Raw genomic sequence first — 17,109 nt, forward strand, 5'->3', positions numbered from 1 at the left:
CTAAAGATATAAAATAGTATTAATAAGAAGTAGGAAGCCTAATATACTTATCTATAAAGACTAGGCCTAATATAGCCTACAACGTAAATACCTACGCTAGATTTATGTTAAATCTAAATAAAATATATTACCAGGCACTAAATCAAATTTAGAAATACTTAAATTACACCCCTACCTTAGGAATTACCTATTCTGGACAATCAGAACCTTATATTTTAGGTTACTGCGATTTAGATTGGGGGGGTGATATAATAGGTCGAAAATTAACTAGCGCATACTACTTCTTATTTGGTAGAAGCCCTATAAGCTGGGTAAGTTAATTATAAAAAACAGTTACTCTATCTAGCTGTAAAGCTAAATATATGGCCCTAAAAGAGGCTGTAAAGGAATATCTATATTTAATAAGCGTTATTAAACAGCTTAATATAGAAAATAAAGAAAAATTCCATTTGTTTACAGACAGCCTATTAGCAATTAAATTGGCGAACAATCTAGAATATTATGCTAAGACTAAGCATATTAATATATAATACCACTTTATGTGAGAACATGTAATAAATAATATAATATAGCTAAGCTATATAAGTACGAAAGAATAGCTAGCTCATATGCTTACTAAAGCACTAAGTGGACCTACTTTTAAGAATCTGGTTAGGTAGATGAACTTGCTACCAATAGATAAATAAAATTAATAAACAAAATTGATAAATAAAATCAGCAGATACTCTTTTCCTTCCTAATTGGACCTTTTATTCCCACTGGGTTTTGGCCATAGGTTAAGGTTTTTATTAAGGCTGCTTAACTTACTTCTTAGGTTACTTAATACATAAAATTAATAAATAAATTCAATGAACAAAATTAATGAATAAAATTAATAAATAAAATATTGCAATATAATATATTGTTTATGGGGGCGTGTTAATAATAATCTCTGATGTTGCTTATGTAAGCATTACATAAGAATACCCTGGAAGAACCCTACGGCTTTACGCGGTGTATTAGATGGTATCAGCTAGTGTATTAACTAGTGTATTAACTAGTGTATTAGATGGTATTAGCTAGTGTATCAGCCAGTGTATTAGGTAACGTATCACCTAGTGTATTAGGTAATGTATCACCTAGTGTGTTAGGTAACGTATCACCTAGTGTATTAGGTAACGTATTAGAATACGAGACGGAACGTAGACGTTTCGGAACTAGGGTCTTCCAGGTATATAGAGACTCGATCCCCCGCAGATAGACATCATTAATTGCATTAAGTTCATCCACTTCACTTACTTCACTACATCGTTCACCCTGTCGTCCTCCGACCTCCGCTTACGCAAATTTACACTTAGCACCGCCCGGTTTCCTAAAACTACTAGAACTACTAGTCCGCCCGTAGACTAATATCTCTATTAACCACATCGTTAACCTACCTAAGTACCTTCGCAACGGCAAAATATATAGACATATCTTTATTGTTGTTAACCGCCTAACGAAGATAAGACACTTTATTCCTGTTACTAGCCTAGACACTAAGGAGCTTATTAAAGCATTTATCTATACTATCTATAAGTTACACGGTGCTCCGAATACTATCATTTCTAATAAAGGCTCTTTATTCGTTTCTAACTTCTGGCGTCGCCTAAACTAGCGCCTAAAGGTAACCCTAAGCCCTAGTTCTGTATAGTACCCTAAAACAGATAGCCAAACCGAGATTATTAATACAGCAATGAATAAGTACCTACGCGCCTTCGTAAGCTTTACCTAAGACGACTAAGTAGATTGGCTCCCCCTTACTAAGTTTGCCACAAATAACTAGGTTAACGAGACCACGGGATTCTCACCGTTCTTCGCCAACTATAGCTATAACCCACGTCTAGGCGTCAAACCAGCGGGCCCCCAGCCATTAGCCCTATCCGTATATATAAAGAAAGAGTACCTATAAGCTAATACTATTGCGAACCGCTTTAAGCATATCCTAACTCAGCTTAAGGCCCTAGCCCGCATCTCCTAGTAACGCTATAAAGATAACGCTAATACGAAACGGGACGAAGGTATAATATTTAAAAAGGATAATATAGTTATGGTTAGCCTTAAAAACATAAAGACTAACCGGCCTAAGAGGAAGTGGGACGACAATTGGGATGGACCTTAGCCCGTCTTAGATACTTATAGAGGGGCAGTTATAGTAGACCTCCTAGATCACATTCGCGTTAATAAGTCTTTTTATACGTTAAAAGTCCGCCTCTAGTTCCCTAAAGAGATCCCCGGCTAAGTACGCATTAATAAGGAGGAGCGTTGTAACGTTATAGGCAGGATAGCTAAAAGGGACAATAACGGTAATATTATAGACAAGTGGGAGTTTGAGAAGATCTTTAATATGCATAATAAATAAATAGACGAGCATAGCTTAACATACTATATTAAGTGGAAGTATTATAATAAAGAAACCTGGGAACCCGAGAAATCCTTAAAAGGGTGCGAGCGTGCACTACTTAAGTTTTATAAGCAACACCCTAAGAAGCCAGGACCCCCAGACTGGGCACGAGATAAGGGAGAGTTGTTACGCCGAGGTTGATTATGTAATGGTTGAGATATTATAGAACTTTAACCGCCGGTCGAAGTTGTCTAATTGGTTAGATTCTTGCAAAAGGCGCAGCACTAGACCGATTTGGAGGGCGGTATGGAATTCTGCTAACTCTATTCACTAAGCCGACTAATTAGGATTTTCCATCCCCGGGATGGAAAATCGCGCATTGCCTGTTTTTAGAGTTACTTATTTGGTTTAGAGTTACCTATTCGGTTTAGGGACCAAACCTTTTAGGGGAGGGGAGTACTATCACGGCACTAACTTATTGCATACTGTTCCATACTGTCTTATACTGTTTCCTACCGTTGGCTGGCCCACCACTAGCGCCTCGGCGGCTGGCCCTACTATTTATATACAATACCCCTTTTCACCTTCTTCTCCTCTTTATACCACAACATAGTTATTTGGTCTACTTCATTGCAGCACTATAACACATTGTGCTGTATAAAGGAGATTTCTCCTCTAGCTTTAGAAACTAGAGAGATCTCTTCTTCTTCCCGTATAGAACCTTCTAAATTTATATTTATTAATATACTAGTTTGTCAATAATAAGCTCTAGTGTTGCTTATATAAGCGTTATATAAGAACACCCTAGAAGAACCGTACGGCTTTACACGGTGTATTAGATGGTATTAGCTAGTATATTAACTAGTATATTAGATAGTATTAGCTAGTATATTAGCCAGTATATTAGGTAACGTATTACCTAGTATATTAGGTAACGTATTACCTAGTATATTAGGTAACGTATTACCTAGTATATTAGGTAATATATCACCTAGTATATTAGGTAATATATTACCTAGTGTATTAGGTATATAAGCTGAAATGTAGACGTTTTGGAACTAGGGTCTTCCAGGTATATAGAGACTTAATTCCTTGCAGATAGACATTATTAATTATACCAAGTTCATCCACTTCGTTCACCCTGTCGTCCTCCGACCTCCGCCTACCTAAATTAACAAAATCAACTAAAAAGCCTTAGCTAATATAAGGCTGATAATTAAGGATGGACCTCTCTTATAAATATAGTATTCTAAAACAGCTCTAGAAGTATAGAAACTGTTAAAAAAAATCTTTACAGCCCAAAAGGGTTTAGCTCGGAATTCTTAATCTGTAAAGAGCCTTTCGAAACTACCTTATCTAAATATTCTTCTATAGAAGAGTATTTAAATAAAACTAACAATATACTTGGCGAGTGACGGCAACGAGCACCACCAAAATGTAGTGTATGCTAGTCGCTTGAGCATAATGCGAGGACGTGCCTAGAGCGTTAAAGAACTATATAATATATATATTATTAATACTAAATGCTCTGTTGTTAAAAGAATTGCCTTTTACAGTAGGTATACTTGGTGGGGCGGCGCACTAGGTGGTGAAGTACGTTAGTCTATTTTTGACAGCTATTAATACATATTAAGCCGCCTAGGAATGATTTATATATATAGAGCTATAGCGCCATAGCCTAGAGCCTGCATGCGTAGTATTGTGCGTAGTATATATGTATATATAAAAAATAAAGAGAAAAAATTAATGTTCTAACAGTGCTCCTACGCTAGTAGTTGGGTATTCTAAGTAAATCGCCATTTACCAAGTTCGAGGCAACGCACGAAGTTTAATCTGCTCTTGCTCGTCCTGTATCTCAAACAATTTAGAATCTTCATCCTCCATTTCCTCTCCACTAACTACACCATCTTGTCTGGCATCCCGCTCGTGCATCCAAATAATTGGAATTAAGGATGCCTCCCCAATAACGTTCTTGCCGACTCGAATCTGAAATCTTAGATCCGCCACGCCAGTGTACACAAGGATAGTATGCTCAATCTCCCAATAGCTTTTAGCCTTTAAGCCTAAGAACTTCATCCTTTGCTGACGTTCTACATAATCTTCTTGCTTAAGAGCATTTAAGTCTAACTTTGATTTGATCTGATATGCTCTTACAGCACCCCCTTCATTAATACTGCGTGGAAGATAATCGACCGGTGCACTAGAAGAAACGATAGTATCACTGCAAATAATTGTTCTCTCAATTTTGGGATCCGCAATGCGATAGAAGGTCCTACTGATAGGTTTATCGCGCCTGATTGGCTTACCAGCGCGGACTAACCATCGGATCTGGTTTAAGCCATAGTCTTTCCTATCAACTGGACCCTTATATGGTGGTCCTGGGTGCTGAATCTTGTTGTAAGGTTCGTTGAAAAGGATACCATAGGATACCCGGCTACACATAGTAGAAAGGATAAAATTTGCATAATTTACGGAATAAATATGGTCGATTACTAGGCCCTTACAGACAGAGAGCTGGCTGCATAGGTTTAGTGAGCAATTTAAAGGAGATATTTAGAATATTTATATACTCACGGATCTCTAGCGACTAGAATCTCTATTCTATGACCACCTGGTATTGGGCCGAAGCGTCTCATGATGCAATCTTGGACGTATTTTGAGGAACCTAGACCTCCCGAAATAACAAAATGTGACTGCTAAAGTGAGACTTTATATCTTATAGATAGTATAGAGGAAGTATATAAGATTACATACTACTTGTTGTGATGGGTCAATTTTCCGGAGACGCTCTAGCTGATCGTCAATGAGTTTAAAAATACTATATACCTGCTCGTCGAACATCGCTTTAATGTCATCGCTGCGCGGCCTATTAGCTTGGCAGTATACTAGATTCCAAAACTTACTAGGTGAATGTCATTCTGCCACCCTCGACCCCAACTTCAGGATAGTTGAAATTCTTAAATAAATCTGGGAGTTGTACTTTGATGTTATCCGTAAATAATTTCGTCCCAAATATCTTTTTCAAATGCTGGAAAGACATCCCTCTTCGACTTTTAGTCATATCTTCTGCCATAGACTTGATTACATCTTTCGCAGTATTGTTTCCCCATCCAAGTCTGTTGTTCCTCTGACTATCAGCCGCCTCTTCTAAGGATCGGTTAAGCATATCTTTTGTAGCATATTCTAGCTCGTAATTATCCGCATGTAGAATAAGCCTTAACCGCCTCTCAACCTCTCTTTGGAATGCCTCGTCAATCTGAACTGAACCGGTGGCTTTGCCTAACAACTTAAGTTAGCTTATATATAAGCATAAAAGATAGGGACAGTGGGAACCAACCCTCGACAGAGTCAAGTTGTTCCAGTCCAGCAATCACCTCTTCATTACCGTTACTGTCCCTAAAAGGTTTAATAGAATTAACCTTAAGAACTGAGGTATCCTAAAAATTAGAATTAGTATATTTAGTTCTGCTTATACCGCGAAGTGGCGGAATTTACTGTTGTACCGCCTCCCGCATCACAAACTACTAAGACACTGCCCTGTCGGATTCCAGCTGCTTCCTCTAAAGGCTTGCCTGGTTGGGCTACTGCATAATGATCTTTCCAGCTCCTTGCGGTATATACTGCTGCAGCTTCTGCCTCCGTTAATTCAATTTTTACTATATGTTGCTTGCTCTTTCCAAAGCCAGCTTTCCTGATAATATCCTCGAATGTCTTAACCACCTCTATACGACTACTCCATATTGCCGGCACGCTAAAACTATACACTACCCGAGCTGCTTCCCAGTCTTTTAGCTGAAAGTATTTGGTTATGTAGGCAACAATATACTGATATAGTTCCGTCAAGAAGTCTTCGAACCACATCTGCACATCTTCATTTGTCGGCATAAAGTCTAAGTCCTCATCCTTACAGTGATCGCAAACCTCTTTAAGGAATAACGGATCCAGAAAAAGCTTAAATGTGTCCCACACAGCCATTCCAGGCCTAATCTCAGCAGGTGCCGGACATTCGAAGCCCCAATTGATGCGTTTTCTACCTGCTCGGTAGGCAACGGATGTTGGTACCTTGTTTTCAACATGAATACGACGGGGGCTTGGCCAGTTATTAATGACTCGTGGTTCTGGCCAATCAAGGGTAGAGAATGCAACTCCTATGACGGTAACTCCATCTTAGTACAACCTCCAACTGCTAAGGAGAATAAAAGTATCAAACTCGAAGTCGTACAGGCTTACTTACCAGTATATGTCGTGCCAAAATCAACTCCAATAACGATCAACTTAGGGGGGATGCCTTCTAGGTCGAAGCCCGCCTTGGGTAAAATAGGTGTATGCATACCTCCGGGTGGTAGTTGCCGGCTTGACGTTTTGTGGGAGCCATGTGTAATAGAAGCGTTTTCACGATCATTGTTCTTGTTTTGCATGGAATCGTGCCACTTATGCATTCTTCGTTCGATATCGGTACCTTCGAGTAGCCTGGCATAATGGCGCGGGTCAACCGAAGGAACCGAACCCAGTTGCCTACAATGACTGGATATTGTTGAAAGTTCCACTTGATCACTGAAATATTTCCATATATCGTTGTAGACTTGACACGCAGGCACCACATACGCGAAGCCCGACTCAGTGTTACCAGCGACGATGTGGCCGTAAACATCACCGGACTGAGCATCTACTACCCATGAGCCGCAGTCGCCATCTGCTAACGTGCCAAACAATTCGACAGTCCATAGCTCTTGAATAATGCCCTTCGCCGAGCCGACCCTAAAGGACTTTGTCCCAGATAACCTGCCTCTGAGGAACCCAGCTGACCCAGTGACTGTAACAATATCTGTATCTTTTGGGCCAGTATCCACAACACGATTAGGGTATAAGAATGTCCCGGTGCCATCGAGGATCGGAATTTCATTAAAGGTGAGCAGCGACGTTACGGATACCTCAATTAGCGCATAATCGAGACTAGAGTGAGGCCCATTATGAGATGAATAAACCATCTCCCCTAGCCTGATGAGCCCAGATTGTGTATGAATCGGTGACGATGTATCGAGAGGCTTTGGCGCTGGTGTAGGTACGGTACCCTCGATGAACAACTGTGACTGTTCGCGTGACGCCGGAAGAGTTTGTGAAGTATGGGGAAAAAGTGGAAGGCTTTCTGGCAGGCTGTTGCTAGTGGTGCGTTTTCCTGAAGTGGAAGTATTAGTTGACCTAACTGACTCCGGCGTTGTGCTTCCTCGACTAGTGTAATCCGCCTGTTGTTCGTTTAGGTCACCGACCGAACTTACCCCATCCATATCGAATTCATCATCACAGTCCGACATGGTAGGATCGACCTCGGCCTTTTCAGTGTCTTCTAGGAATGCGTGGGCAGCCGTAAGGTAGTAATATTTCTCGCCACAGCGAAGTAAACCACCGGCTGTAGCTTGCCGTAGCGGTGCTTGCAGGTCCTGTGAAATAAAGATCTGCTTCCCAAAAGTTTGTCCCCAAGGCTTACAGAAAACTGCTGGTTGTTGCGGGGCCTCTCCCGCCCGTATGTCTGCGGCCATACCCTCGGCCGCTAGAGCTTTATAATGTCCAAGATCCGGAGGTTCTCTACGGTATGCTGTTTTAATCCCAGGATATCCGCTCAGCAATGGGCTGTCCCTGATTAATTCCCTAACCTTTTTGCCTCTATCCCCTTCTTTGCCACCTGAGATAATGATCGTTGGTTCAGATTTATCTTTGCTGCGGCCAACCATGTAGATGGACCATGTTACTCCCGCAGGAACAGGATCACTGTTCTCCCGGATATATTCTTTAATCTGTGTTCCCAGGTGTTCGTCGAAGATTCTACGAACTTCGCCTGTGGCCTGCCAACACCGAGACCAATACCGATTTATGTTGCCTAAACTTTGATATTCCCTTTCGCCAACGGAAGCTTCGGGATTAGGCCACCGAGAGTTTGAGCGGGTCTTTGCACTGACGGTATTCAAAGGTGTGTCCCCGCGCGAGCTGGTCGAAACGTTTGATGTCATTTGCGCTCCTAATATCTGGTCGATAGAGGACTGACATTTGTGTGTACGAGACGGCCATGAATGTAGTTGAACGTAGTTGATTCAGTATGAAATATCCTCAAAGGATAGGGAGTTCGCGGCCGGAATCCTCTCTGGGCGGTAGGCAAGGGCAGAATCGACAGAACGCCAAATTCAAATGAGGCGGATAATTTTAAGCCTAGTTTATCAACATATTAAAGATATAAGAATTTTAAGATAGATATAAGTATATAGAGGTGTGGGTCAAAAGTTCCTGCCCTCTGCGCCACTAATGCGCCACCAATAAGCCATAAACTTGCTCTCTTGGCGTTCTGGATTAGGAAGGAGGCTGGCATAGAGTTACCTCAGAAGCTTAGACCAAGAAATCGATTATGCGGATATAGGAATATCCGCACCGTCTGCTAAGCTGATTTAGGACGGCAATCGTTTTCTTGGTCTGAGAGACTTTGGCGAGCTTTATAGAAAACCTAAACACTATTTATATAAGAAGACTTTATTAACTTTAACGAAATTAATCTACCCTCCTATAATACCTGTAAATATTAAAAGTATATTAAATTATAGAGAAAAGCCTACTCTATAAGTTATAAGATCCTTAGCTCCTTATACCCGCGCGATATTAAGAGGAAGTTGTTATTACCGTAGAGGCTCTAATTTTGCCTCTGTACCGCTGTTGAGAATTGGGTGGCTGGGCCTAATATAGGGTGGCTGTTACCAGCTACCTAATTATTGTTGTATATAATACGAGCTTCTTACCCTACCAAATATCAAGCATTTAACCTTCCATCTTACTTTTGACTCCCCTCAGTCGTTCATTTCTAAGCCGCGTAGTAAATACTAACGCTAAACGCTTACACCTACGCCGCTAGCCCTCTCTATAACCGGCGGATATTCTATCTACTATATACCTATTTAATTTAATTTAATTTAATTTTTATTTTTTGGGTCCGTTGTATTATACTACGAACAATACTGCGCATGCGGCCTCTAGGCTATGGCGCTATAGTTCTATATACATGAATCCTTTCTAGGCAGCTTAACATGTACTAGTAGCTAAGTGGACACTCTGGCCCGGTTTTAAAATGCTAGGGGAGCTCTAGCGACTGGTGTTTTTTCGTCCTGGTATTTTGCTCACTATAGTCCAGTTTACACCAAGAAAATCGCACTAAGGAAATCCTGGCTCTTTTATCTATTTCTGCCGTATTCTGCCGTTCCTAGAGTAGAAAAAGCGCTCTAAAAGATAGATTTTTAACGTAGTTTTGCATATAAGAAATAAGAGAAACCATATAGCTTACTAGCTTGAAAGTAGCTACCAATTACCCCTATACGACTGTTTTATTCTATACCCTATTCCTCCTCCTTGCTAAAGAAATGGGTAGGGAATTAGTAATTAGTAGGTATTCTCCCTAAAAGTAACCTACTAATAGTATTTTATAAGGGCGAACCTCGTTACATAAACCCACTCCCATAGGAAAATTTTCACGAGGTTGTCTGTATAGGGTATAAACACCAATTCGCCTATACACCTTATATTTAACGTGCTAATGGTAACGCGGGCCGGTCCCCTTCCCCTATCCCCTACTATAGCTACCCTAGCAGTGCATCGTCTGCGGTACGCCTACGGTGCGCCTACGGTACGCCTGCGGTCCTCTATAGTTTGATTGCCTATAGCGCGGCAGCCGTAGACCGGTTGTAGTAGAGGTCGTCTACTGCCTTGCAGCAGACTGGTTGTAGAGGAGGTCGTCTGCCCTGCGGCAGACAGTTGTAGAGGAGGTCGTCTGCCCTGCGGCAGACAGTTGTAGAGGAGGTCGTCTGCCCTGCGGCAGACAGTTGTAGAAGAGGTCGTCTGCCCTGCGGCAGACAGTTGTAGGGGTCGTCTGCCCTGCGGCAGACAGTTGTAGGGGTCGTCTGCCCTGCGGCAGACAGTTGTAGAAGGGGTCGTCTGCCCTGCGGCAGACAGTTGTAGAAGGGGTCGTCTGCTCTGCGGCAGACAGTTGTAGAAGGGGTCGTCTGCTCTGCGGCAGACAGTTGTAGAAGGGGTCGTCTGCTCTGCGGCAGACAGTTGTAGAGGGGTCGTCTGCTCTGCGGCAGACAGTTGTAGAAGGGGTCGTCTGCTCTGTGGCAGACAGTTGTAGAAGGGGTCGTCTGCCCTGCGGCAGACAGTTGTAGTTTGGCTTATATTGGTGCTTGGTTTTAAAGCCTTTTGGGGCCTTTTTAGGAAATAGATAAAAACAGTCCTTTGTAGAATGCGTAGTTGTTCTATACTTCTTACAGTACTTGTTTTTATATATTTAATTTGTCCGATTAGTCCTAGGTCGTTAAGACCCTATAACTAAGGCTATTTTCTGATCTTTAGATACCTGTCTTCTAGATTCGTCTAGTAAGTTAGAAAATAGGTTTTCTAAGTTAATGGTACTAGAATTGGTTCTGTAAGATTGGGTAACTATTATAACAAATCCCTTATAAGGACTGGTTAGGTTATTTAAAACCTAAGTAATAATTACCTAATTTGGCAATTCTATGCCTTTGGCTTTTAATTGGTCGGTAAGTTGCTTTACTTTATTTAAATACTCCTCTATAGAAGAGTATTTAGATAAGGTAGTTTTAAAAAGCTCTTTATAGATTAAGAATTCTAAGCTAAACCCTTTTGGGCTGTAGAGATTTTTTAATAGTTTCCATGCTTCTAGAGCTGTTTTGGAATACCGTATTTGCAAGAGAGGTCCATCCTTAATTGTTAGCCTTATATTGGCTAAGGCTTTTTGGTTGATTTCCCCTTTTAGGGTAACTCCTGTTAATTTGCGTAAGCGGAGGTCGGAGGACGACAGGGTGAACGATATAGTGAAGTAAGTGAAGTGGATGAACTTGATGCAATTGATGATGTCTATCTNCGGGGGATCGAGTCTCTATATACCTGGAAGACCCTAGTTCCGGAACGTCTACGTTCCGTCTCGTATTCTAATACGTTACCTAATACACTAGGTGATACGTTACCTGACACACTAGGCGATACATTACCTGATACACTAGGTGATACGTTACCTAATACACTAGGTGATACGTTACCTGATACACTAGCTGATACACTGGCTGATACCATCTGATACACTAGTTGATACACTAGTTGATACACTAGCTGATACACTAGCTGATACCATCTGATACACCGCGTAAAGCCGTAGGGTTATTCCAGGGTGTTCTTATGTAATGCTTACATAAGCAACATCAGAGATCATCATTGACATAGCTGATACCATCTGATACACCGCGTAAAGCCGTAGGGTTCTTCCAGGGTGTTCTTATGTAATGCTTACATAAGCAACATCAGAGATCATCATTGACAACTCCTTCTTCTATAGTATTATTAAGCAATCCTTTTATAAGAAGTGATTGGACCCAAAGGCTCCAGACTTTGTAGTTGGATTGCCCAATAAGCTTTTCGATTAAGATTTTGTCTAATATTTTATCTGCGAATAGATAAATAGAATTGAACGATAGGATTAAACAGATAAAATTGAATGGTAGGATTTGAATAAAATCGAATGATAGGATTTGGACAAGTAAAATAGAATGATAGGAGTTGAATAAGTAGATAAAATCAAAAGAATAGATAAATTAAATGATATACTTAAGATTCGATTAAGATTTGATTAAGATTTGACTAAAATGAAATTTAAGTGATAGTGAAATAGAGATAAAATTGACTTAAGATATGGTTTAAATTTAATCAAAAAATTGGTTAATAATTGATTGATATTTGGTCGAGGTCAGATTTTGGCGTTTTAGTCGAAAATTAATTGAGATTTGGTTGAGGTTAGAGTAGCTAGGCTTATAGCCTGTTAATTTGCGTAAGTGGAGGTCGGAGGATGATAGGGTGAACGATATAGTGAAGTAAGTAAAGTGGATGAACTTGATGCAATTGATGATGTCTATCTATGGGGGATCGAGTCTCTATATACCTGGAAGACCCTAGTTCCGGAACGTCTATGTTCCGTCTCGTATTCTGATACGTTACCTAATATACTAGGTAATACGTTACCTGATATACTAGGTGATACATTACCTGATATACTAGGTGATATGTTACCTGATATACTAGGTAATACGTTACCTGATATACTGGCTGATACACTGGCTGATACTATCTGATACACTAGTTAATACACTAGTTAATACACTAGCTGATACCATCTAATACACCGCGTAAAGCCGTAGGGTTCTTCCAGGGTGTTCTTATGTAATGCTTACATAAGCAACATTAGAGATTATCATTGACAGCTATTAATTACTAATTCCCTACCTATTCTTAAGCAAGGAGAAAAAATAGGTTACATTACCAAAAAAAGTCGTATAGGAATAACTAGTAGTTGTCTCCAAGCTGGCAAACTATTTTTTTTTATATCCATTGTATTATACTAGTACAATACTGCGCATGCAGCCTCTAGGCTATGGCGCTATAGTCCTATATATATGAATCCCTTAGGGCAGCTTAACATGTACTAGTAACTATGTCCTAGTAGTTTATAAGCCCCTAAACTAGGGGTTTATAGTTCCTTAGTAAAATACTAAGTTACAAGCAACTACTAGGGAATGAGAAAACGGTAGAAAACTGCTGGCAAACTATATAAAGCCCTTTGTTTTTATATGCAAAAATGTTACTAAATCTATCTTTTAGAGCGCTTTTTCTACTCTAGGAACGGNAGAATACGGCAGAAATANATAAAAGAGCNAGGATTTCTTTATTTCCTTAGTGCAAACTAAATATTAGAGAGCAAAATACCAGGACAAAACTCCCCTAGCATCTAAAACGGGCTAGAGTGTCNACTTAGTTACTAGTACATATTAAGCTGCCCTAAGGGATTCATGTATATAGGACTATAGCGCCATAGCCTAGAGGCTGCATGCGCAGTATTGTACGTAGTATAATACAATGGATAAATAAATAAATAAATAAAAACACCGCTAGCCCTAACGGACTAGTACCTACCCTTTTAGTTTATAGAGCTTACCTAAGGATAGGCAAACTAGAACCTTCTGCCCCGTCTATTATAGATTAAGCAGCTGCAATATAAAAGGCAATAGCCAAAATAGTTAAGCTATAGGCTAAATAAACTGTTAATAGCGCTCTATATTACCGTAATAGACCTAACATAACCTTAGTATATAACCTCCCGCTTAACTCTAAAGTCCTTATATAGCGTAAGAGCGGCAATTAGACTAGACCTTATTATTTACTAGCTATAAAAGACAAAACATACTATATATAACTCTTTAGCGGACTAACTAGCTTTAAAAGCACATCTATAAAACCCTATTTTCGGTCTAAAAATATCTATAATGCTAAACTAGACAAACTAGAAGCACCCTTACCTACTCTAAAAGTCCCCTATAAACTTACTAAACCCGCTAAACCCGCTATAAAGCGTAGCTAAGGACGCCCCTAAAAGTACCCTATAACTAAAAACCCTATAACTAAAAACCCTATAATAAAGAATTACCTAACCTCCGCAGGCATATCCGCAAGGCAACTCCTACCTATAAATATATTAGTCTTAGTACAAGAAACCCCTTTTACGGACTTATAACGTAAAGAGATTAACGGACTACTTAAAAAGGGCGTCTTTACAGTTATAATAGAGAGAGACGTTCTGCAAGGTGTCTATATATTTAACTTACGCTTTATTAATAAGATTAAGCACCCTAATACTAATAAAGCCTTTAGGAAATTAAGGCTTATTATATAAGCTTATAACGACTAGAAAAAGGACTTAGTCCTTATACAATCACTTATAATTTAACGAGTTAGTTAACGGATTATACTTATACATACGCCTAGACTATAACAAACTAAATCCGTAGCCCTCTACTTACGGGATATCTTATAAGCCTATATATAGTCTAATACCTACCTAAGTAGAGACATCTATATAACCACCCCTTAAGCTTAATTTATAACTAAGAACAATTTTATAGGTTATAAAACCCCTTTACGGAGTGCCGAAAGCTAAAAACCACTGGTTTAAGATATATTACTAGCATTATATCTATAAACTTAAGATAGAGTAGTTAATATATAATCCCTACCTCCTATATACCCCATTAAACGGCCTTAATATTATTAGACTCTAAATAGATAATACCCTCTTCTTAGTGGACTAGACTTTTACGGACGCTAAAGAGACTAAACTATAAGAAGCTAAGTTCCTAATAAAGCTATAAAAGCAGTTAACTAAGCAGACTCTAATTAAGTTTAATAGAGGTTTAATTATATAAAAGGGTAACTTAATCTAACTAACTTAAAAACGCTAAGCTTAAAACCTAAGGCTTATTATAGTAAAGCCTACGGACCTTATTAGTTCCTATAGAGAGACCAATAAGACTATAAATATAAAGGACTAATACGTTACATAGCGTGTAAAAGGCGCCTATATTACTATAGTCTGTTAACCTAAATCTGCCTATAATTTATCCTTTGCGGCCCAGGTAATAGATATATAAAAGAAAAATATTAAGCAGCTTAATAAGCGTATTTAGTAGCAAATTAACAATATAATAAGAGGATTTACTTTTTATACCACTAGACCTAAATTCCCTTAGCGTACTAGTATTTACGGACACCTCCTTTACTAATAATAGAGACCTATCTTTATAAATTGGCTTTATAATTGTACTTATAGACTATAATTAGGACGCAAATATACTATATTAGTCTTTAATTAAATGCAAACAAGTAACCCGCAGTGTACTAGCTTTTAAACTATATATACTAGCTTATAGCTTTAATATAGCAGCCGCAATTAAATTAACAATCTAGAAGATTCTATAATTGGAGCAGTTACCCCTAGTCTTATGCACTAATTTAAAGTCCCTCTATAACTACCTAGTTAAACTAGGTACAACATAAAAGAAGAGGCTTATAGTCGACCTAATATACTTATATTAGGCCTATAAACGACGTAAAATTACAGAGGTTAAATAGATCAGCAGCGGAGACAATTTAGTGGACGCTATAACTAAGGCAAAGCCGTACCAAGTTCTTAAAACCCTAATTAACACAAATAAGCTTAATCTAAACGTTATAGAATAGGTAGAATAAGACTAACGGAGCACTTACAGTTTATTTACGGCCCGTTAGAAGGCCGTATGGTTTATTTACAGCCCATTAAAGGGCCGTATGGTTTATTTTACGGACTGAAAATAGGACTTATAGCCAGCTTAGAGCACCGTTTAGAAGGCAACCCAGAAGGCACCTTAGGAGGGATTTCCTATATATTCCTTTTATGTTCTATAGTTTTATTAAAGCAATTACGGAGACTATATATAAGTGGGTCTATCTTTAAGTGCCGCTAGTATATAATTATAGCACCTAGTGTACCAAACGCGTAAACACGCATTTGGTGCACTAACCACTTACTTATAACTAATTAGGGGGAGGGCGCGTTAGTATATAGACTACGTAGTCTACTTAAATAGAATCGATAGTTACCACCATCTAAAAGAGCATACGATACTATACGTATTTCGTACCCTTAGATATAACTTACCTATATTATTAAGTTAACTACACAAAATGAGTAGTAACTAGGGTGTAGACACAAGAGATAGAAGCTCCGAATATCCTAGAGAAAGTGGAAACAGAAGAAGCGAGGAACGAAGGAGAGTCGAAGGACCCTCGCCGGGGGTCCGCCACCTATCCATTATACAATATAACTGCGGCAACACAAACCACCGCCTTGTAAGGCCCCTACTAGACAGTCTAGACCTAGAGAAACACCATATCCTTGCTATATAAGAGCCGTATTATAATACCTTCACACAATCGATATACTGCCCCTGAGGATTCCAGCTCCTATACGAACCAAAAGCAGCCACACGTGTGTGCTTTATGATCAGCAAGGCTATCAGCCTGTCCTCATAGTCATAGCAGGCAGTTAACCGAGATATTGCAGTTATAACAATCCAAACATATAGGGGACCGGTACAAATTATTAATATGTATAACCCTAGGGTCGAAGGGGTCCCACAAATAGAGAATATTATATCGGTAATAAGCTTACTAGAAACCGAAGGTACAGAGTCTATCCTATTAGGAGACATAAACCTCCACCACCCGCGGTGGGGGGGTATCCATATTGCTGCAGACCAACAGTCAGAGTGCCTACTAAGAGCTATAGATATCTGGGGCCTTAAGCTAGCCACCCCCCTAGGAGCAATTACATGGCAACAAGGCACCGCCAGAAGTACAATTGACCTCACATTTATGGACGAAGGCCTATACCAGAGACTCAAAAGGTACAACCCCGAAGAAGAATGGGCACTTACCCTAGACTATATCCCTATCTAGATACAGCTAGACCTAGATACTAAAGCGCAACTAAATAGAAAAAGATACGCAATAAGGAAGCTTAAGATAAATAGTTTCCTTAATACAGTCAAACAACAACTCTAAGACCTAGAAGAAATCCACCCAATACTAAACGAGCGAGGCCTATTGACTACCCCCGAGGAAATCAACCGAAGACTAGAAAGGATCCAGGCAGCGATTAAAAATAGGCTAGAAGAGCACTGCCCGATCTTAAAACCGGGCCCCTACGCGCGACACGCATAGTCCACATAATGCGCAGTTCTAGTTGCCAGCTAACGATAAGCAAGAAGGAAATATACAAGCAGCCACGACCCTAAAGACGAGAGACAATATAAAGACACAAGAAACCAGCTAAAGAATAC

The 17,109-nt window shown here is 39.6% G+C and overlaps 2 protein-coding genes across 2 annotated transcripts; both read right to left on the minus strand.

The window, feature by feature from the left end:
• Window positions 1-4,162: 4,162 nt before the first annotated feature.
• Window positions 4,163-6,693, minus strand: K441DRAFT_593263 (uncharacterized protein; the record flags this gene model as incomplete). Its single annotated transcript, XM_067644911.1, has 8 exons — window positions 4,163-4,880; window positions 4,937-5,055; window positions 5,117-5,219; window positions 5,266-5,487; window positions 5,584-5,648; window positions 5,707-5,799; window positions 5,858-6,510; window positions 6,597-6,693. The coding sequence occupies 8 exons, from the start codon at window positions 6,691-6,693 to the stop codon at window positions 4,163-4,165; spliced, it is 2,070 nt and encodes a 689-aa protein (XP_067497167.1).
• Window positions 6,694-6,939: 246 nt separating this feature from the next.
• On the minus strand, window positions 6,940-7,317 carry K441DRAFT_491654 (uncharacterized protein; the record flags this gene model as incomplete). The annotated part of the gene is made up of 1 exon (XM_067641984.1): window positions 6,940-7,317. A coding segment is annotated over one exon (378 nt), but the record flags the coding sequence as incomplete, so codon positions are not given.
• Between the last annotated feature and the right edge of the window lie 9,792 nt (window positions 7,318-17,109).

The sequence above is a fragment of the Cenococcum geophilum genome (genome assembly GCF_001692895.1).
Source record: "Cenococcum geophilum 1.58 unplaced genomic scaffold K441scaffold_82, whole genome shotgun sequence".
NCBI lineage: Eukaryota > Fungi > Ascomycota > Dothideomycetes > Gloniales > Gloniaceae > Cenococcum > Cenococcum geophilum.